At 35.2% G+C, this 23,872-nt stretch overlaps 1 protein-coding gene across 1 annotated transcript; it reads left to right on the forward strand.

Moving 5' to 3' along the window:
• The first annotated feature begins 18 nt into the window (after window positions 1–18).
• Window positions 19–23,741, forward strand: LOC144839345 (uncharacterized). The gene is made up of 30 exons (XM_078694661.1): window positions 19–133; window positions 1,822–2,073; window positions 2,773–2,820; window positions 3,057–3,329; window positions 5,466–5,711; window positions 6,031–6,069; window positions 6,318–6,557; window positions 6,749–6,991; window positions 7,311–7,562; window positions 7,818–7,847; window positions 8,009–8,047; window positions 8,594–8,839; window positions 9,373–9,411; window positions 9,594–9,833; window positions 10,010–10,057; window positions 10,296–10,550; window positions 11,252–11,494; window positions 11,778–11,819; window positions 12,091–12,357; window positions 12,978–13,149; window positions 13,728–17,188; window positions 17,710–18,025; window positions 18,453–18,674; window positions 18,999–19,393; window positions 19,885–20,247; window positions 20,426–20,861; window positions 21,268–21,489; window positions 21,899–22,302; window positions 22,687–22,812; window positions 23,306–23,741. The coding sequence occupies exons 1-30, from the start codon at window positions 46–48 to the stop codon at window positions 23,350–23,352; spliced, it is 9,294 nt and encodes a 3,097-aa protein (XP_078550787.1). The 5' UTR covers window positions 19–45; the 3' UTR covers window positions 23,353–23,741.
• The last annotated feature ends 131 nt before the right edge of the window (window positions 23,742–23,872 follow it).

The raw sequence follows: 23,872 nt of genomic DNA on the forward strand, positions 1-23,872 counted from the left end.
GATTCACTGAAGATCAGACGATACAGTAATTCGACATTATAGGACATGATGCCTAAGATGAGTTACCTGGCGTCTACATTACTATTATTACTTGCGCTAATTTACCAATGTAGTGCTAGATTTGTTTATTACCGTAAGTATTATTTCTTTTGATTGTATTCTTTATTATATTCTATAAGAAAACAGTTCTTATGAAGAAAGCAAACACATATACCTATTCCGGGGTAAGACGATAACCGGCATTGAGACCATTAGGTACCACCAAGTTTATGTAAAATGTTTCAAACATTAACAAAATATCAGCTATGAAGAAGGAAGTAATTTACAGATTGTTATAAAGATGATGATCTCACAATATGTCAATTTGAAAAAGATATTTATATATTTTTAAAAGTGATTAGTAATTAGTGATAATCGGTTATTACTACCGTAAATCTTCTAATTGTAACCCTGGGTTATTATTCTTTGATTGTTTTTTAGGGTGGGTTACTATTAGAGTAGTGGGTTATACTATATATTATATTATATATTACTATTACTAATCTTAAAGATGTATTGTCCCTTTGTCAAATTCCAAAAAAAAAAAAAAAAAGATTTCGAAAAAAAGTCGGTCATTTTGAAGTATCATAATAGTTATTAACTTTCACCAAAAATTAGTCGGAAAAAAAATCATTTAACTGAAATACAGACGTTTTTTTCGATCAAAACATATCTCATAATGCAACGCGCTTATTTGGTTACTCTGTATGCATAATCATAAAACTTCCTCGCAATCTGTGTGAAAACACCTTCTCAACCGTGACGAGTTGTAATCAATCCTAATTAGCATCATGCATAATGTATACTCATGGTTTGAAATCTGTGTTTACTTTCGCTCGTGACGATTTTCCAGACGAAACGTAATCAAATTAATTTAGCTGTTAATTACGTAAAATTGTTGTGTTTTTTTTCAACTTAAAGTGAATAACTTTAATATTACTTTGATATGCCCAATTTAAATTTAGAATATTTTGACCTTCATTTTTTTGTGTTTCAAGGGACAATACATCTTTAAATTAGGCACCTGGAAATAGTAACCCACCCCCAACTTTTCCGGTATATTTGTATTAGTTATATAGTAGTCATTGGTTGGAGGTACATTGGTGACAGTGGCTTAAACTGATTGTGTGCTTTCCTGGCAGCTAGTGACTATGATTTTATATTTTCTTTTGCCTTGTGTTTGTTTAATTTGTTGATTAGTATTATATTTTGTAAAATGCATCTTTTGCCTGAATAAATAATAATAATGCTTTTAATTTTTAATTTTAATGATAGACTATGTACTGTAATTATTGTTGTAGCCTATATTTATTTATTATATTATATATTACAACTGACGTACGATAGATTTAAGATAAATGATTTAGGTCCCATAATGCAATGCAAGAAACGACACAAAAACAGCAATTTCAGTTTTAAAGAAATGTTTATTGAAATAATATATGCAACATATAGGCCTAATCATAATACTGAGTACGATGAGGCATTATCACTACCATATTTGGGCACATCACACTTTTTTTTGTCAAACTAGTTTGATAGTGTAGACAGAGCTTAATTCTCTTTCGATGCGTCATTACGTTGCGATGCGGCATGATTTTGTTCTAGTATGAACCTGAGTTTTTCAAAGTTGACTGGTTTACACTGGCATAAGTTGGAACACCTGGCTCGAGATTAAAAACTAAATCAGAGTAGACTAGGCTTAACATAATAAACAAGACAAAGTAGACATAGGATTAATAAACATAAAGTTTGCAGTTATTAAAATACTTTTATATTCAGAATGTTTTGAAAGAGAAGATGGTTCCGATTATAGAGGATATGTCAGATATACAAGGTCTGGGATTTTGTGTCAAGAATGGTCGTCACAAACGCCTCACGCGCATTCCGAAACGCGGGAAAACTACCCGGAAGACGGTCTAACATCTAATCAATGCCGTAATCCAGATGGGAAGGACACCGTGTGGTGTTACACAACAGACCCATCTGTAGTGTGGGAGTACTGTAACATCGGAAACCCTCGAGATAGTTGTGGTAAGTAAAATTATTTTCTAAATTTTAATCAAAATTTTGTTAAGTTGAATCAAAATTTGTATTTCTCTGAGTTATTAAAATCATATCATAAGTAGGCCTATTTATGTTATTAAACGAAAAGTCGTTTTGCAGTTATGTTTGCTTTTACTGTTTTTGCCATTTCGTTTTCCTGTATTGTTTTGTATGTAATTTGTGTATACCGAAATTGGTATACGGCATAGCTTTTGTAAAACTAATTTACATTATAGACATACATTTACTACCATGAGAATTCCTTCTTTTTATGATTTTTTGATACATGGCCTGGTGATGTGTAGATTTAAATTCTCAACGATAAGTAGATAATGATACTTATAATGCAAATATGTCTCCCAGGAATAGCACCCTGAGATGATCGAGAACGCGTCGTATATATTGGTCACTTGATTCCCGGTATTGTGTCTATTTCTGTGTTTCACATGTATCAGTAACCTAACCCTCAACCTAACCTTACATGATACAGGCACCACATGTGATATAAATGATATTTTTACTGTATTACCAAATACTTCTATGATACTTTGGAAATAACTAGTATGTGGAGCTACAGCTTGTGGTCGGACTAAAAAATCATTTTAATCTTTTCGCGCGCATCACTATGCGTTTCTTCGTGAAGTCACTGACAAAATCCAAAAACAGTTGAATTGTTACGTATTTCAGATTTGTCATCATGGTCGCTCAGCAGCAGCCCAGCGTTTTTGGAAAGAGGTAAGTTATGGAAAAAATAGGGGGAATGAGGCAATATAGGCCTAATGCTACGATCGTCTTTTTGATGATATTAATCTAGTAATTAAGAAATGATTGTTTCTTGATTTGAAGAACTGTTCGTATAAGATGTGAAGTCACTGCGTCATATACGGCGATTGGGTCATTTGGCATATAATGATTCATTTTGTTAAAAAGTATATCATTGTTTTGAATTATAATATATCATCTTCTCGTAGAGTGCTACGACAGAGTAGATGCTTCTGATTACAGAGGTACGGTTGGCGTGACCAAATCTGGCACTGCTTGCAAGAAATGGACGTCGTCAGCATGGAGCTCATTCGATATCGAAGACTATCCCTACGGAGGTTTGGGAGATCACAATTATTGCCGTAATCCAGATGGAAAAGCCTTCGCTTGGTGTTATTCAACCGATTATTATATTACGTGGGAATTCTGCTTTCTTGGAATACAGAAAGATGACTGTAGAAGTCTAGAAGCAACAGTACCAGGTACGATTTGGGTTGATTAGTTGACCTATTTAAACAGTGGGTTTATGAAACATGACGGTATGAAGATTATATCACGATTTTTACGACAACAACTAGATGATGACGATTGATTTGCGAGCGTGATCTGTTTCGTAAACTCATTGTATTTTACAGTATATTAACAAGGCTACATGCATGTTTGCAGTCTCGTGCTCAAATTTGAGTTAGTGTTTACCGACCGACCAACCATCCGACCGACATAGTGTAGAGTTGAGTTTGCACGCGACTAAAAATAGTAATGAAAAATAGCTATATAGGCTTTGGGTTATCCTAGAAAATCTTCTATAAATGTATTTTTTAAATTCGGTTAGATTCAATTTAAAATGAATTCACTACAGGCTAACAAGGATATCAGGCAGGTATAAGCACAATTAATAATAATAATAATAATAACTAGAATTTAATTCGTCACTTTGACGAATTATAGGTGATCATTTTTATCATTTTACTGAAATTAATTTTTTTTAAACATGCACGTACGTTAACATACGATCGGAAAATGTTGATGTATGCCATCCTATTATATGCTTATAGTGCTGAGTTGTGCCTATATGCCATATACAATATGTACAGTATATACTGTATATCTATATACAGTGTAGCATAGGTGAAATTACGGGACACACATGTTCTAATTTTTTGGCATGATGACGTTATCAAACTAAACTTTAAGATGACAATTTCGAAAGATAATTAATTGAGCAAAAAAATATAAGATTTGGAAAAAAATTTGGCACGTAGAAGCGCTGTGCGCGCTCTTTGAATTGTGTATAACTTTGACGAAAAATATGAAAAAACTACTTTTTCACTTCAACTGGCCATATGTTAACGTCACAACATCCGATAGGCTTAATTTTTATATGAATTAATATCTACATTTCATCAGCTTTCATAATAAATTATAATCATCAAGGTAACCTTCAATTCTGAAGAGCTGTAAGATATTCAAATTTACTGCGAAGGTGAAATTACACGGCCTACGTTATTCAAGTTTTTACGCGTGATGACGTCATTAAAATGAAGATAGTGTCAACTCATGATAAAGATAATTAATTAAGCAAGCACATACTGAAAGTTGTGCGAAATTCGAGCACACATAACCAAGATGCGCTCTGTTGAATGTGATAATCTACACAAAAAGATAACAAATCCTAATTTTTAAATTCAAGTGGCCATTTGATGACGTCAAAACATTTTGTACGTAAAATGTGTACATGAATTCATATCTACAACTCAATGGCTTCCAGAATAAGTTAAAAAAATCGGGGGTCATCTTGCATTCTGAAGAATTATTTTCATTTAAAAAAAGACCTATTTTTCACCATTTTCAGAACTTTTGTAAAATTAATGTGCGCATTTTGTCATTTTTAACGTGCTCGTATAGCGTTATTTTAAGTCGGAACTGACTCAAATTTGGTGAATGTACTAAGGATGGTGAGTAGAATGAGATTTGTAAAAAAAATTCATGTTTTTTACGCTTTTTAAGTATCGCGCGCGCAAAAACGCATTTTTGCGCAGTAATTTTTTGAAACACGCAAATGGCCTAATTCATGCTCTAAATTGATCAAAACTTAATTTTGAGCGTTTTAAATTTTTAACGCGCGATATCACGCGCATGAACCTACGTGCGCGTGCGTTTTTATTTGCTAATATTTTTACCCTTGATCTGAAGTTTACGTGTAGTGAATTTCATTAATATGTGATAATGAATTATGGAGATATGATTGATAATGTGATTTCGCAAAATGGCGTATAAATGTCGTCACGGATGAGTGATCACGCTGGAAAGCTTATTAGGATTAAGTTATATTATTTGAAAGATATTCTGAAATTTTTGTAATCATTGACATTAAACTTTTTGAGATAATTGTTACACAAAATAGTGTACAGAAACAATAAAAAGAAAAAAAAAAATAATAATAAAGATTTTATACAATAACAATAGGTGATCATTTTATTCTAAATGATCACCTAATAATAATAATATTTATTCGGTCATCAATGTAAAATTGTATCAACATTACACCTCCCTCATTCACTTGAAAAAATGGCCGCGTTTACCTCGTATACAATTTATTATGTTTCCATTTTTTTTAGATTCCATTTTATTAGATTATACAAAGTACCCGTACGCTGCAATATACGGCTATAACAACCTACATTACTACGATGTTCTACCAGAAGAATGTGCCCAACACTGCAACCAAGAGACGTCGTTTGTTTGTCGATCGTTTGATTATGACGTCAATAATAAGGAGTGTAACTTAAGTGAAAAGGATAAGGACATGGTTGGTGGTTTAAAGACAGATTATGTTGCTAGCCATTATGACTATTACGAACGAGGTAATTAGCAGCATGCAGCGTAGACATTTACTTTTGGGCCAAAACCAAATTATTAAGTCTCCTTTCAATTGTTCGTCTTTCTTTATGTACCCCTTTACAAATTCAGTTGTTTAAAATTCATTCAAATACGGAGGAGACGTAGTGTATTGGGCCTCCGACAGAAACAACATATTTGGACTGCACTAGGAAGAGATTAATTTTTTAGTCATAAAAAAAAAATCACAATATTATTACATTTAAAATGAATGTCGGTGCATTACACAAACTTATTGCGTACTGCCAAGTTAAATCGTAACTGTTCATCAAATATGTTTTACAGGTAATATCACAAGAGACGAACCAGTTAAACCAGCCCCTGGTAAGTATATGCAGTGTGTATGGTGTGTTTTATAGTATAAAAATGAAAATACGCATCACTACATACCCACTGTACTTACATCGACCTGCCACAGGCACCGTCCGATTTAAAGTTACATAACTCAATCTTAAGTGTAAAAGTATGATGATATTTGGAAAGGTTTATGACCTAATTCATCCTTTATGCTAGGGTTATAGACAGACTTCTTTTTTTAATCATTATTTTGCATGTTTATTCATTTACTGTAGCAGTGCCACAATATTTAAGATATCCAGACGCTGCCATATATGGTCACAACAACTTCCACCTGAACAATGTTTCAGCAGAAGAATGTGCTGAACACTGTAACCAAGAAACATCGTTTGTTTGTCTATCTTTTGATTATTATAAAGAAGATCGGGAGTGTGACCTAAGCGATAAAAATAAGGATATGGTCGATGGCTTAAAGACAGATTATATTGGCAATCCGTTTGATCATTACGAAAGAGGTAAGATATTGTGGTATGGTATTCATTTTAACAAAGAAAAAAAAACAAATTGGCTTGTTCAACAACATTTCTCTGAACACCCACATTTAGGCAGGTTTAATTCTGCAAACCAGCCAAGTTTGACCATCAAAGCAAAGTTGGTCAGATTGTTATACCCAGTACAATAACAAATGTTACTTTCTACCTTTTAGATTCAGCTTTATTAGATTACACAAGATATCCAAACTCTGAGATATATTCTTACAACAACATACAACTGAACAATGTCTCACCAGAAGAATGCGCTAAAAAATGTAATGAAGCATATACGTTTATTTGTCGATCATTTGATTATGACGTAAGCAATCATGAATGCAGATTAAGTGAATATGATAAGGAGACGGCGGTTGGTGGCTTAACGACAAATGTTGATCATATTGACCATTATGAAAGAGGTATGTATATTCAAAGTATTTAATTCAAGAAAAATACAAAATAGCCTGCTTTGAGTCAAGTTTCTTTGCTTAAAATAATTATCGTCGTCGTCTTTGTAGCACTGAGATGAGGGCATATTAGTTATTTCATCCTTTTCCGCTTAAAATGCGTATTGCTTGCGGTAAAATATGGGATTACGTATCCTTAATCTTCTTTAAGAAAGTGGGTAATTAACAACGCTGATTATTTTCACATTTTGAAGTAATATACTTGGGTCATTACATCTCCTTTCATTACAATGTTCGCATTTAATACTCATTTTTTTATTTTTTATTTCAGACTCAGCCTTATTAAACTACAGAGTATATCCCGATTACGCTTTACCTGGTCAGAACAGTATGTATTTGACGGGTGTTTCGATAGACGTCTGCGCCAAAAAGTGTAATGAGCAAACGTCTTTTACTTGCCGCTCTTTTGAATACTACAGAGAAGATAGAAACTGTGAATTAAGTTCAGTAACTAAGGATATGGTTCGTGGTGGATTAGAGCGAAATTATTTAAAAAATATCCCGATCGATTATTATCAGAGAGGTAGGTTTAATATATTTATAATTAGCCTACTATGAGTTTTTTTATGTATGTTATTCATTTTATGTAAGTATTTCTATGTGGAGAGCCTCTCGACGGTTATTTTTATTTATAACTTTTAGGTGATCCTGCCTCATTGATTTACTTTTGTAATGTTTTTATGTTTTATTTTGTACTGTATTTGCAACAAAAGTCCAATGACATTTTTTATGGACACTGGGTATTAACTATATTTATATTTATATACTTTTTTTACAGTTTTCATCCCAACGGAAGCACCAACTGCAGGTAATCTTTATTTCTCTATGGGTCATTTTCATTCAACATATTTGATTATTAATAACAATAACCGATCTGAAGTCTAAATAAACTTATTTTGTTAAATAAAGTACCATTTTATGAACGTGTAACAATTAATCATTATAAATACCTCTCTACAATCTTTTCAGCAGGTACAACCATGACTGAAGCAGAAACAACACAATCCGGTAAGGTTTCACTTGATACAGTTTATCAAGTATAAACTTCTTTCTAGATGTAGTGCGGTATATCTATTAAAATAAAAAGTAAATATTAGATGTGTAAAATTGAATAAAACATTCTTCAACTTGACTGCACAAGCGAAAGAATACGGTATGGCCAGGTTTGCTAATTTATCGTTATTAGATGCTCATCAGAGGCATGTTCATATAGGACGATAACGATCGCGCTGAGATAGTTTATCTTTGAAGGAGATCCATACAGAAGTATTTCTATTGTGTTCAGAATTAAGTATAATTTATATATAACGACCTTATTTTACTTTGCACGCTAAAGCTTGGTTCCCACTAGCGACGCAACGCAAGGACGTAACGCAACGTAATTGATTTGACCAATCACAAGCGATGGGTTATTCGAACAGTGGCTAATCATTGGTCAACTCGATTGCGTTGCGCGTACGTCCTTGCATTGCGTCTCTAGTGAGAACCACGCTTAATTAGGTTTGTAGACACATATGCAGAACATTTACAAATGTTACTTTCCACTTTGTTTAGATTCAATCTTATTAGATTACACAAGATATCCAAACGCTGCAATATATGGTTACAACAACAAAGATCTGTATGACGTTTCACCAGAGGAATGTGCTGAACGATGTAATCAAGAAGCAACGTTTGTGTGTCGATCTTTTGATTATAAAGTTGATGAGGGTGATTGTCACTTAAGTGAAAAGGATAAGGACATGGTCGGTGGCTTAAAAACAGATTATTTTGGCACTCATTACGACCACTATGAAAGAGGTAGTTGGGTATTTTTATTTGAACTAAAATTACATACAGTACTACTTCTTTATTCGATTATAAAGTGTGTTGTGAGGAAAATCATTGTTTATTTAATATGTAGGCCTATGTAGGCCTATTGTACAACTTTCTTATTAAAACAAAACGAAATATATCGATACTTCACGACATTCTACGTAAGCGTTGCATTTGAATTTTAAACATAGCATTATACAAGAGTTATTAATTTAAGTTATTAAACAGCTTCACTCCTGGAGGTACCTAGATATGAGATAGAACGTTCTGGTACGGTACCTGTCTCCGACAGGAACTATCCGGTTAGAAATGGTACGAACGTGCACCAGGAAATCGTTGAGGAGATTCAAGGCCAATTTATTTTTAGCGATGGTGTATTTAATTATGCACCTGTAGTTTTCTGAGATGGTTAATATTTACTATATCTGTGACTAAAACTCCCAATTATAGTTTATTTAAATGCAGAGTTTTAACAATGTAATTTTTGCTTCACACTGTTTTAAATGTGTTTTTTACAGGTACTATCACAACAAACGAACCAGTTGAAATAGAACCTGGTAAGTGCCGTATGCCTATGGTACCATTTGCTTTAAAATGTCAACTCAATTGGCAAGTTGAAAGGGCAGTATAACAAATGATAATACATTAAATGTACAGTTTTAACAATAATATAACTATAAATTGTACTGTACAGTATAATATGTATATTAACATTTAAATTGTTTTCCTTTTTTTATAGATTTGCCAAAATTTACAAGGTATGCAGACTCTGCCATATCAGGTCATAACAACCGCCACTTATACAATGTTTTCCCAGAGGAATGTGCCAGACGCTGTATTGAAGAAACATCGTTTGTTTGTCGATCTTTTGATTATTACAAAGAAGATTTTGACTGTGATCTAAGCGATAAAAATAAGGATATGGTCGGTGGCTTGAAGACAGATTATTATGGAAATCCTTTTGATCATTATGAATTAGGTAAATGAATTCAAATCGATAAACTTAAGTGGTATCTACATCTGTATCATACGTAAAGTCCGAAACTCAACTACGTAAAATGTTAAATACATCATGTACCAAAATTAACTGTTTTTAAATGCATACATTTGCATATCTTGTATTCACATTTTGTTATCAAAACTATTATTTTACAGACATTCCTACCACAACGGAGACAACGACAGTTGTTCAGCCGGCTTCTGGTAAGTACGTGTGTTCCTCAATTATGGAGTCAACTAACACAACTTTAAGCAGCATTTGTCAGACTCAAAGATAACATATTAAAAATTATATTTTCTCACCATTCTTGGTTTAAATCAAAATATCAATATTCTATATTATGATGTTGTAAATGGTATCTTGCAAAAGAGGTTAAAATATTTTTATTGGCCAAAATAGATGTTTGTACTCATACTCTGTACGTAATTGTGTATTTTTAAGAGTGCTACGAAAGAGTAGATGCTGCTGATTATAGAGGCACGGTTAGCGTCACAAAGTCTGGCAAAACGTGCCAAAAATGGACATCACAGACGCCTCATGAACACACAGACACTCCCGAAAAGAGTCCCGGTAATGGTTTAGGAGATCACAATTTCTGTCGTCATCCCGATGGTTATTCTGGATTCGCTTGGTGTTATACAACAGATCAAAACACAAGATGGGATTTGTGTTACATTCCCATGGAAAGCGAATGTGGTAGGTGGAATTTGTTTTCTGTAGCGCAGTGGTCAAGTTGACACTAATCCTACTTCTGTCCAACAGCAGTAGCACAGTGGTCAAGTTGACACTAATCCTACTTCTGACCAAGCAGTAGCGCAGTGGTAAAATTGACACTAATCCTACTTTTGTCCAACAGCAGTAGCGCAATGGTCAAGTTGACACTAATCCTACTTCTGTCCAACAGCAGTAGCGCAATGGTCAAGTTGACACTAATCCTACTTCTGTCCAACAGCAGTAGCGCAATGGTCAAGTTGACACTAATCCTACTTCTGTCCAACAACAGTAGCGCAGTGGTCAAGTTGACACTAATCCTACTTCTGTCCAACAGCAGTAGCGCAGTGGTCAAGTTGACACTAATCCTACTTCTGTCCAACATAGAGGGTATTGTATAGTACTTGATACAATTTTCAAGGACATGTATTCGATTCTTTTAGATATGATACCATGCGCAAAAAAATATGTGTATGATAGCAATATCCTATTCGATGGAGAATAGAGCAATTTACTACGTATGTCAATCTTCTTAGTAGATAAGTGCGCAACAGTTTATGTATCAGTGGCCAAACGTTCCGCCTTTACTGGTGTCGTTGAATAGTTTATGTTACTAGCCTTCTATTCATCTTTCCACTATACTAATTATAACGCTAATATTCACGTTGATCTTTACTCAAATTTAGCTTCAGCTTTATTAGAATTTACAAGATATCCAGAGTCTACGGTAAATCGTTACAGCACACTTAAAGTTCATTACTATGATGTTTCACCAGAGGATTGCGCTAAACGTTGCAACAACGTACAATCGTTTACTTGTATATCTTTTGATTATGACAAAAACAATCACGAATGTGTTTTAAGCCCTAAAGATAGGAATCAGTCTGGAGGATTAAAGACGGATTATGGTTTTGATCGTTATGAAAGAGGTGGGTTGGCGTCTTTTGTTTAACATAACATAACATTACATTACATAACATTACATAACATTACATTAAATAACATAACATTACATTTGTAGTTTCACGTAGCCAATTCGCGCTACTGTTGTATCTATAATTTGTCCCGTACGGAAAAGGTTATAATACTCATCTGTACAGCTTGTATTTATTGGTTTGTATTGATCTTCTCTGTCTTTCATTTTTATTACATGCTAAAGGGAAGGAAATGAAGCATCCAAATTTACATTACAACGTAAATGTTTTTTTACAGGAACGGGCACAACCGCGCAAGCACCGACTCAGGCAATATCAGGTAAGAACAAGTTTTAATATAGTATGTACATCATTGAACGTCTTGTGATACATTGTCATTTGAAGATGTTTCACATAAAATCTTTTTTTGTTGTTTTATACTAAGCATATACATGTTATTCTAATTTGTATAGAATAATGAATTGACTAGAATTTATGCCGGTTTTATCACCAACAACTCAGACAGAAAGCAAAATGATTTGAAAGTAGTTAAACATTAAATAGAATATTTTTGATATTTTTTATTGTCTGGAATTATTAATCACTTGTTACTTCAGAATGTTATGAAAGTGAAAATGGTGCTGATTATAGAGGTTCAGTTAGTACCACAAATACTGGAAAAACTTGCCAAAAATGGACATCACAATCACCCCATGGACATTCAAGAACACCAGAGGCGTATCCAAACACAGGTTTGGGAGACCACAACTTCTGCCGTAATCCTGATGAAGATATTCTCCCTTGGTGTTACACGACAGATCCAAATGAAAGATGGGAATTCTGTGATGATACAGTTGGACCAGCATCAGAAAACTGTGGTAAGTTAAACATGATTCAGCATCTGTTCAGCAATTAACAAAATAGTCAAATGTATTGGCACTGTGACTTGTATGCCTGATTACCAATCTCTTTGGTTCCAATCCTGTTACTTTTCTTCAATACAGTGCAACTTATAAAAGACTTTTTGAAAGGGTTACCAATCCGGTATATAGGGATATGGTTGGTGGCTTAAAGACAGATAACGATGGCAATCCTTATGACCTAGGGAGGTCATCACTTGAATGCTACTAAACTAGTGTTTTGTTATCTCCTGTTCTTTTAGTAGTGAAATATGTAGTAGGTTGAGACGGTAAACGGCATTATTAAAAAACCTATCCAATTTAAATCAATTACCGTATTGCATTTTACATAATTTAAGAAGATTATAAAAAGCCCTAGATATTATAACTCGGTAATAGAAACAGAATAAAAGTAGAAATAACATTTGAAAACATCTAAAGAGCTTCATCATATAAATCAACGAAAAAATATAATTGCTAATAATGATGATGATAATGATGATGACGATGACAATAACAACAGTAATATTATAATAATCTAATCTAAAGTAACAAAATATTATATTTGTCTGTAAATATTTGTTTAAAAATTGTTGCAGCCTGTCCTGGTGCTTTCTCATGTACTGATGGCAGCTGCATACCGACACATTTACGATGCGATGGTACAATCAACTGTATAAGCGGCATTGATGAAGTTGATTGCCCAACAAATCAAGGCTGTGAGGAGACTGAATATACATGCGACGGTGGTACAACATGTATACCATTTAGGTTAGTTTTATTTAAAATGACAAACCTTGTTTACTGTGAAGACAAACACTCTCAATACTAAGCATTCTATTACGGTAAAACTCGGAAACTCTACAACCAAACTTGTCTTTTGGTTAAAAAGTTTCAATATATTTTAACATCTATTGATTCTTTTTGTTTTGCGTATTTTATTTAATTTATTTTTCATATAATAGTTATTTTGTTTGTATATACACGTCTAAATATATTGTTTATTATAAATTTATTTTAGTTAAGATCATGGGACTCTTGTAGGTATAGTAGTTATAGGTATTGTAATCTTATTTACATTAGCAGTCCCTGACAAATGCATGGTTTGTTAGTCAAATAAATAAATGAAATGAAATGAACATAATTTTTGGAATTAAACAATAAAGTTTATATATATTGTGCCAATGACGCGAACTTAAGACATGTGCATCTGCAAACCATACACATTTATTCATTATATAATTTATATACTTTTTACTTATTCCCTGCTGTCACAGACAATATATTGAGATACAGCTGTGACATAGAGTATACTTCTTTTTTTTTCAAATGTTTTTTTTTTTTTGCAGCCTTCTATGCAATGGTGAAAATGATTGCAGTGATGGTGAAGATGAAGTTGACTGCACACAGGAAACCTGTTCACCATATCAGTTCCAGTGTGATAATGGTAATTGTATTCCAAGTAGTCAGAGGTGTGACGGCTCAAATAACTGTGAAGATAACTCTGATGAGAATGACTGTACTTCGCAGACATGTTTTTCACAAGAATTTCAATGTACAACAAACGGCAGATGTATACCCGGTGGATGGAGATGTGATGGAACTGATGATTGTGGAGATAATTCTGATGAACTTGACTGCTCTCCGCCAACATGTGCCACGGGCCAGTTCCAATGCAATAACAATCAATGTATAGCAAAGAGGTGGAAGTGTGATGGAACCAATGATTGTGGAGATAATTCTGATGAAGTTGACTGCACACAGGAAACCTGTTCACCTTATCAGTTCCAGTGTAATAATGGTAATTGTATTCCAAGTAGTCAGAGGTGTGACGGCTCAAATAACTGTGAAGATAACTCTGATGAGAATGACTGTACTTCGCAGACATGTTTTTCACAAGAATTCCAATGTACAACAAACGGCAGATGTATACCCGGTGGATGGAGATGTGATGGAACTGATGATTGTGGAGATAATTCTGATGAAGTTGACTGCTCTCCACGAACATGTGCCACAAGCGAGTTCAAATGCAATAACACTAAATGCATACCAAATGGGTGGCGGTGTGATGGATCCGATGATTGTGGAGACAATTCTGATGAAGTTGCCTGCACACAGGAAACCTGTTCACCATATCAGTTCCAGTGTGATAATGGTAATTGTATTCCAAGTAGCCAGAGGTGTGACGGCTCAAATAACTGTGAAGATAACTCTGATGAGAATGACTGTACTTCGCAGACATGTTTTTCACAAGAATTTCAATGTACAACAAACGGCAGATGTATACCCGGTGGATGGAGATGTGATGGAACTGATGATTGTGGAGATAATTCTGATGAACTTGACTGCTCTCCGCCAACATGTGCCACGGGCCAGTTCCAATGCAATAACAATCAATGTATAGCAAAGAGGTGGAAGTGTGATGGAACCAATGATTGTGGAGATAATTCTGATGAAGTTGACTGCACACAGGAAACCTGTTCACCTTATCAGTTCCAGTGTAATAATGGTAATTGTATTCCAAGTAGTCAGAGGTGTGACGGCTCAAATAACTGTGAAGATAACTCTGATGAGAATGACTGTACTTCGCAGACATGTTTTTCACAAGAATTCCAATGTACAACAAACGGCAGATGTATACCCGGTGGATGGAGATGTGATGGAACTGATGATTGTGGAGATAATTCTGATGAAGTTGACTGCTCTCCACGAACATGTGCCACAAGCGAGTTCAAATGCAATAACACTAAATGCATACCAAATGGGTGGCGGTGTGATGGATCCGATGATTGTGGAGACAATTCTGATGAAGTTGCCTGCACACAGGAAACCTGTTCACCATATCAGTTCCAGTGTGATAATGGTAATTGTATTCCAAGTAGCCAGAGGTGTGACGGCTCAAATAACTGTGAAGATAACTCTGATGAGAATGACTGTACTTCGCAGACATGTTTTTCACAAGAATTTCAATGTACAACAAACGGCAGATGTATACCCGGTGGATGGAGATGTGATGGAACTGATGATTGTGGAGATAATTCTGATGAACTTGACTGCTCTCCGCCAACATGTGCCACGGGCCAGTTCCAATGCAATAACAATCAATGTATAGCAAAGAGGTGGAAGTGTGATGGAACCAATGATTGTGGAGATAATTCTGATGAAGTTGACTGCACACAGGAAACCTGTTCACCTTATCAGTTCCAGTGTAATAATGGTAATTGTATTCCAAGTAGTCAGAGGTGTGACGGCTCAAATAACTGTGAAGATAACTCTGATGAGAATGACTGTACTTCGCAGACATGTTTTTCACAAGAATTCCAATGTACAACAAATGGCAGATGTATACCCGGTGGATGGAGATGTGATGGAACTGATGATTGTGGAGATAATTCTGATGAAGTTGACTGCTCTCCACGAACATGTGCCACAAGCAAGTTCCAATGCAACAACAATCAATGTATACCAAATGGGTGGCGGTGTGATGGAAGCGATGATTGTGGAGATAATTCTGATGAAGTTGACTGCTCTCCACCAACATGTGCCACAAGCAAGTTCCAATGCAATAACAATCAATGCATACCAAATGGGTGGCGGTGTGATGGAGCCGATGATTGCGGAGATAATTCTGATGAAGTTGACTGCCCTCCACCAACATGTGCCACAAGCGATTTCCAATGCAATAACAATAAATGCATACCAAATGGGTGGCGGTGTGATGGAAGCGATGATTGTGGAGATAATTCTGATGAACTTGACTGCTCTCCATCAACATGTGCCACAAGTGAGTTCCAATGCAACAACAATCAATGTATACCAAATGGGTGGCGGTGTGATGGAACCGATGATTGTGGAGATAATTCTGATGAACTTGACTGCTCCCCATCAACATGTGCCACAAGCGAGTTCCAATGCAATAACAATAAATGCATACCAAAGTGGTGGCGGTGTGATGGAACTGATGATTGCGGAGATAATTCTGATGAACTTGACTGCTCTCCACCAACATGTGCCACAAGCAAGTTCCAATGCAATAACAATCAATGCATACCAAATAGGTGGCGGTGTGATGGAGCCGATGATTGCGGAGATAATTCTGATGAAGTTGACTGCCCTCCACCAACATGTGCAACAAGCGAGTTCAAATGCGATAACAATAAATGCATACAAAATGGGTGGCGGTGTGATGGAACCGATGATTGTGGAGACAATTCCGATGAAGTTGACTGTACTACTCCAAAATGTAAAGCTGATGAGTTTCTATGCGGTAATGATCAATGTGTGCTAAGCATGTTTGTATGTAATAGTTTTGATGATTGTGGTGATAACTCTGATGAAGCAAGCTGCACTCAATCGAATTGCAAATCTGATGAGTTTGAATGTACTGACGATGAGTGCATACCGACAGTGTGGGTTTGTGACTCTGATGATGACTGTTCCAATGGTGCTGATGAGCTAAACTGCCCGCCAATTACATGCGATACAAGTGATTTCTTATGCGATGGAGTCTGCACTACCAACACGTGGCTTTGTGATGGAGACGCTGATTGTCAAGATGGCACTGATGAAATCAATTGTGACATGACATCAACATGTTCATCTCGTGAGTTTGCATGTGCTAATGGTGACTGTATACATAAATCTTGGAAATGTGATGGGGACGAGGATTGTCTAGATGGATCAGATGAAAACGTCTGCGATTCCCAATGCCCTTCAGATCAATTTGCGTGCGATATTAACCGCTGTATTCCGAAATATAACCTGTGCAACAACAACTATGATTGTAATGACAGATCAGACGAAGCATCTTGTAAGTATAACGCCAATATTTTACTGCAGTAAATCAAGATTCTTTACAGCATTACATTTCACATTGTTTTTTTAAAGTTTAGCAAAATGTAGCAAATGCAAATGTAGTTAGATTGATGTATGTTAAATTGATTGATATTTATTCATATTCTGTATTTGTGTTATGTGGAAAATAATTTACTAATTCCTATTTATGTACGAGATGAACTGTATTCATTTTTTTCTACACATTTTACGTTTTCGTATAAACTTATGTCAGTTTGGTAGCAATCTTTTGGTGACAGTTTTGTGCTCAGTTGCTCTGAGCGCTTATGTAGTAAATTCTTCAGTTGAGTAGTTTAGTTTAGGTAGTCTATGCCACCTACATTTAAGAACTTAAGATTAATTATTATATAAAACAAGATATGCACACTCAGAAGCCATATTTAATATTGTAGTGATTGAGAATTTCTTGTATAAGGGATATGCTGCAACCATGTGTTTAAGGTTCTGGCTTTTCATCTGAACTCATTTTCTTTACAGGCTCCTGTTCAATTGATAATGGAGGGTGTGCTGACATTTGCAATGACGATGAGGGGGTGGTGAAGTGTGTTTGCACAGAAGGGTACACTCTGGCAAATGACAATCGAGCTTGTGAAATTATCAGCGATGTACAGCCAAAGTTGATAGTTATTACAGATAGAACAATGTTATCAGAATATCTAGGTTTCGATGATGATTCAACCAATTTTCAACTTAACAACAAACAGATTGAGGGGTCCGGTATTGTCTCTATTGATTATGACATCAGGCAGAATTATATGTATTTTTCAGACATTTTACGTAATTCTATTTTTAGGTATGTTTTGGTAGACTTTCACTTCAGTATCTTCAATTGTCACATCTAGAAATCTGTTCAATTCGGATCCACTGCAACATAGTGCTGCATTGAATAATAATGTATGATACTATATGTCTACAAAGCAAGACAGTAAACAAAGACACTTAGGCAAATTCATTTCCCACTTTTGATGATTGTAAATTTAAAGCCACTCTAGTCCAAGCTAATTTAGACACACAACTACAAAACTGATTTAATCTTTTAATGTGAACCCCAGCCTAAGTTTGATTTAAATTGTTGTGGTGGAAGAAATTTTGCATTTGCTCAAATGTTACGATCTTATTTTAAGCATTCATTATTGCTGGACGCTTTTTCACTTTATATTTAAAAATTATGAATTCAATTTTGTTATATAACAATTATCATTTATAATTTTTGTCTACAGAATATCACTTGACTTTGATGACAAGTCAGAGGCAGAAGTAATAATAAGTAACACAGGAACATGTGACAGTATTGCCACTGATTGGATACACAATAATCTGTACTACACAGATGTAGAGAATGACATCATTGGCGTGGTCGATCTTGATAGTTTAAACAAAGTCACCTTAATAGACGAGGGATTGTCTGAGCCCAGAGCAATCGTTTTACATCCAGAAATTGGGTATTTAATTTTATATTTGTTTATTCTTTATACTGGGTGACCTCTTTAGTCAAGACTCTTCTCTATAGGGCCTTGTGTACCGGACTAATGATGAGTAATACACTATGTACCACACTATCTATATAATACTATAATGAGTGATGATGAGTAATACACTATGTACCACACTATCTATATAATACTATAATGAGTGATGATGAGTAATAAACTACGTACCACACTATCTATAATATAAATAAAAAGATTGCATTTCTTCAATCTAAATATTCTTAATCATTATGGCATACAATAATTAACATCAACTTACTCAAAATCTCTCTCTAGATATATGTTCTGGACAGACTGGGGAAATGGTAAAATAGAAAAGGCTGGACTTGATGGGTCGATTAGACGGACAATCGTCAGTAACCTCTCCTGGCCCAACGGATTGACCATTGACTTCCTCGCGTCCACTCTATATTGGATTGATGCCAAGTTGAAATTCATACAAGTTAGCGATTTTGATGGTGACAACGTACAGACGATATTTTCCTCTCAAGATTTCATAAGTCATCCTTTCGCGATCACAGTCTTTGGAAATGTTTTGTACTGGACTGATTGGACACTGGAAAGTGTTGTAATTGCAGATAAGTTAGATCCTTCTGCGACGGCTACACAATTCGTTACAAATTTGAACAGGGTAATGGACTTGAAAATAGTTCACCCGTTGCGTCAGCCAGGTAATAAATGATATTAATATTATCTTCATACAGATTGACAACATCAAATTTAATCTCATGTAAGTTAATTACAGCCATGAATTTCAGATATATAATATTTGGTTAAAATATGATACACAAATCATGACAAAATAAATACGAATATCTCTCAAAATGGTCAGATATACAGAATTTGGCGAAAAAAAATCTATAAAAATAAACCAGACCTTTTGCAGTAGAATTTGAAATGAGAATGGATGTAGGGGAATGATCGCTGAGCTAGCTCATTGTACACTAAGCCTTGGCATTATGTGGTAGGGTGGCTTTCCACACCGCCGTATCATTTCTAGTATTTCAACCAGTTACTACTTACAGCTGAGTGGACTGTGAGGAGTTGTCGGAAATTGAACCCGGGTCTTACTGTGTCATAACCCCTGGGCTACCCTTTCTAATACGCAACCCATCTCTTATAAAAGTGCCTTATAACTTAAAAATGAACATTTCTTCTTCAGATTTTGAGAATGTATGTCTTGATAATACGTGTGACGAAAATAGTTTATGTCTTCCGAGACCGAACATCTTATCGGTTGGTCGATATATTTGCCGATGTAAGGATGATGGAGAATGCCCTAGATGCCCCGATGGATCATTTGAATGTTCAAACGATAACAGCTGTATCTCAGACGATCTAAAATGTGATGGCAGCGCTGATTGTGATGATGGGTCAGATGAGAGCAATTGCGTACCGCCAACATGTTCAATGACAGAGTTCACTTGCGAAACTGGCAGCTGTATTGCAGCTGCTTTAATGTGTGATGGCAATGATGACTGCAGTGATGGATCGGATGAATTTGAAGAGATATGCTCTGAAAGAGGTTGGTGTCATTCAGTCAATCAAATATACTGCACTGTCCCGAACCTATGGCACAATCTAGAATACATTACTACATAGTAAATCCCTTTTCTCAACTCACAATTTCTTGTATTCACCCTGTGTTTTACAATTTAAAGCAAACTTATATTTATTTTGTCTTAAATTCTGATTTTATTTAGTTATGTGTAATGTTAACAACGGTGGTTGCGAGGATCTTTGCATCGATTCTCTCTGTCAATGTTCTTCTTTTGGCTACAAGTTAGCTGAAGATGGAACATCATGCGTTCAGATAACATCATGCGAAGAACTTGTTAATGAATTTTGCAGTCATTGGTGTGAAGATTCGTCAGGCGTCGTTGAGTGCGCATGCTCTGTTGGATACCATTTGGCAAAAGACATGCATTCTTGCGTTGCTACCAGTGATTTAAACGCCAAACTATTGGTTATTGAGAACCACATATCCATAGCATCATATCCAATCTTTGGTGGGACAGAAGATATTATTGGAGTAGCAGAGAATCGAAAAGAATTTAATGGAACTATGGTGGCAATCGACTATGATATGGAGAACAGATTTCTCTTTTGGAGTGACGTCACACAAGAAACAATATTCCGGTAGGTTATCTCTAATATCATTGTCATACAGGATAACTGATGAGAATGAGTTGTTGTTACTAAGGATCTGAAACTAACGATTTGGAAGATGGTATTACAGTAATATTCATCCTAACTTAGTGTAGCGCATGCAATGAACAACAAGGCCTGAGATGGACCAGTACACCGGGGTAACCCCCTACTCCTTTGAAAGATACAGATATAAAGACAGGACCACTAGTTTTAATTAATAATCTTTATCCAAGTAGACTTTTTTAATAATCAGTACTACAGTACGGTCGGGGAGACCTTTCAACCTCTGCTGATTATTATATTGCTATACAGTTTGCGGCGCCCCTGCCTGCTTGGCCATACAAATCAACATGCTACACATCTAATATCATACTATGTTTGCGTTTGATTATAGCCTGCCACTGGATCTATCAGAAGACACCGAACCGGAGGCTTTGCTGAAAAATGCAAGTGATTGCGAAGGCATTGCACTCGACTGGGTTCACAACAATCTTTACTATACAGAAACTAAACGACAAGTCATCAATGCTGTGGACCTTGACAGTCTACAAGTTGTTTCAGTGGTGTATGACAATTTAGAAAAGCCGCGAGATATTGCTGTTCATCCAGGAATTGGGTATTAATTAGTTTACATTTATGCAAAAGATCACTTTTTTTATAACAAAAATGATATTCATTTACTTCATTGTGTTTGTCCTTGTGCAAACCTAATTCTAGTCTTAAAGTTTACAGATAAAATAGAAATACATTTTATGGAATTGTTTACATTGATAAAAATAAGTATAAATGTACATTTTGATGGTTAGTAATACAAGCACCCCTTTACACATGAAGACAAAAAAATATGCCAGTTTACTTTGCTCTGTTTATTATTCGAAACCCTCCTGAGCATGTTGCTTCCTTCTTTCATTCCATTAATCATCTATCCATCGATGCATTGCATTGAACCTTCTAACTTTCTACCCAATTTCTAATTGCAGCACTACATACATCTCACTAATCTTTCTAGTTCTTTAATTTATTAGATATATCTTCTGGACGGATTGGGGTAGTGGAGTCGTTGAAAAGGCTGGAATGGACGGCTCGCATCGACACATCATTGTTGAAAATCTTACCTGGCCCAATGGACTGACAATTGATTTCCCGACATTTACTCTCTACTGGAATGACGCCGGACAGGACATGATTCAATCAAGTGATTTTAATGGAGGGAATCTAGTAACTCTTCTGTCAGAATCGCCTATAATTAGTCATCCGTATTCATTGACAATTTTTGGCGATCAACTCTATTGGACAGATTGGGGTCATAATAGTGTGATAACTGTCAACAAACTGCATCCCACGATGTCTGCTTCAATGAATGCGCCCAACGGAGAACAACCAGCAGTGTTGACTGGCATCACAGCTGTACATCCAATACGACAACAGAGTAAGCTTTCTACAACTCTTCTACAGCAGTTAACAAACCTTGGCATAACGTAGTAAACCACACCTTCCGTTTTCCAGTTTCCTTAAAATAGTATCCGTTTTTCAGATCCATCACTGGTTAAGTTGTTCAAGTCTATTTTCAAATACATATTAATTGAAATTTGTATTCCAAGGTTAAAAAACATGACAAATACAGTACAAAAAACAGTACAATACTAAGATATGTAAACACAGTAAAAGGTTAAAACAGTAAAAACTATGATTGAGTTAAGATTTTAAAATACAGATCACGTTTAAATTGGATGAATTATTATGACGCGCGTTGTTGTCGTTATTCTTTATCTCATTCTATTATTGGTACTTTCCATTTTTTCTTTCTTTCTAGAATTTGATAACCAATGTGGGAAGTGTTCTGAAAATGCTGTCTGTCTTCCAAGACCTGTTGGTGTGTCTTCAAACTCTTTTATCTGTAAATGCTCAGACGGGGAAGACTGTGACCAGGAACCAAAGAGTAGGTTTTTTTCCTAATTCCAATTAGGATTCTATCTCTACTGGCTTCGATGTTGTCAATTAGTGTAAGCTATATTAGGTGTATGCATGTACGAATTCTATCTCTACTGGCTTCGATGTTGTCAATTAGTGTAAGCTATATTAGGTGTATGCATGTACGAATTCTATCTCTACTGGCTTTGATGTTGTCAATTAGTGTAAGCTATATTAGGTGTATGCATGTACGAATTCTATCTCTACTGGCTTTGATGTTGTCAATTAGTGTCAGCGTAAACCACATAAGCTACATTAATATTGTTTCAGTCCGGATTCAAGTGTGTCACTTCTTACTTTGAGAAGGCACAAGAACATGCAACTCTGAGAGCTTGTATCTTAATGGTTAAACCGAGCTAATACATATGATATGCCCTAAGAAATTAGGTCTACATAATTATGAACAAGACGATACAATAACCATGGCAAAGTGGTTAATTTGTCCTGTTTTCTGCTTTTAGAACATTGGATATGGACTTGGCTTGGCTGGAAAGGGAAAGAACAATAAGCAAGGCAGTGTAGGAGAAACTAATAGACCATTCAACTTACCAACATACACAAGAAATACAAAAAGTATGGACTTACGAGCAACACTAAACGCAGGTGTTAGAAATAAAAATAATTGTTGAAATTTCAATCAGCAAAAAAAAAAAATGATTGAAATCAAAGAAAATAGTTGTTTTGCCCATACACACCTCTTTCAATAATGTTGTTGTTTATGATGTTATCACTGTGCTGTGCTGTGATCACTAACGCTTTTACTAAATGTTGATTATTATTTCATAATTGGTAGGCCTAGTGGCATACGTGAAGACAAGTCTGTTTTTCGTGTGTGCCAACCACTGGTAGGCATATGCCTTTATTATTGATTTGAAGACTAAATAAAATGTGTTTCTTTGAATTTAAATCCTCTTATTTTGTTCAAATTTAGTATCATATTTTTATTATCCAAAAAAATCTGCAAGAGTGATAAATGTTGCCCAATCGGAAAGGTTGTTGTTTTTTTTTGGTGGGGGGTTGGGGGGGCT

This window comes from Antedon bifida, chromosome 4 (assembly GCF_963402885.1).
Source record: "Antedon bifida chromosome 4, ecAntBifi1.1, whole genome shotgun sequence".
Classification (NCBI taxonomy): Eukaryota; Metazoa; Echinodermata; class Crinoidea; order Comatulida; family Antedonidae; genus Antedon; species Antedon bifida.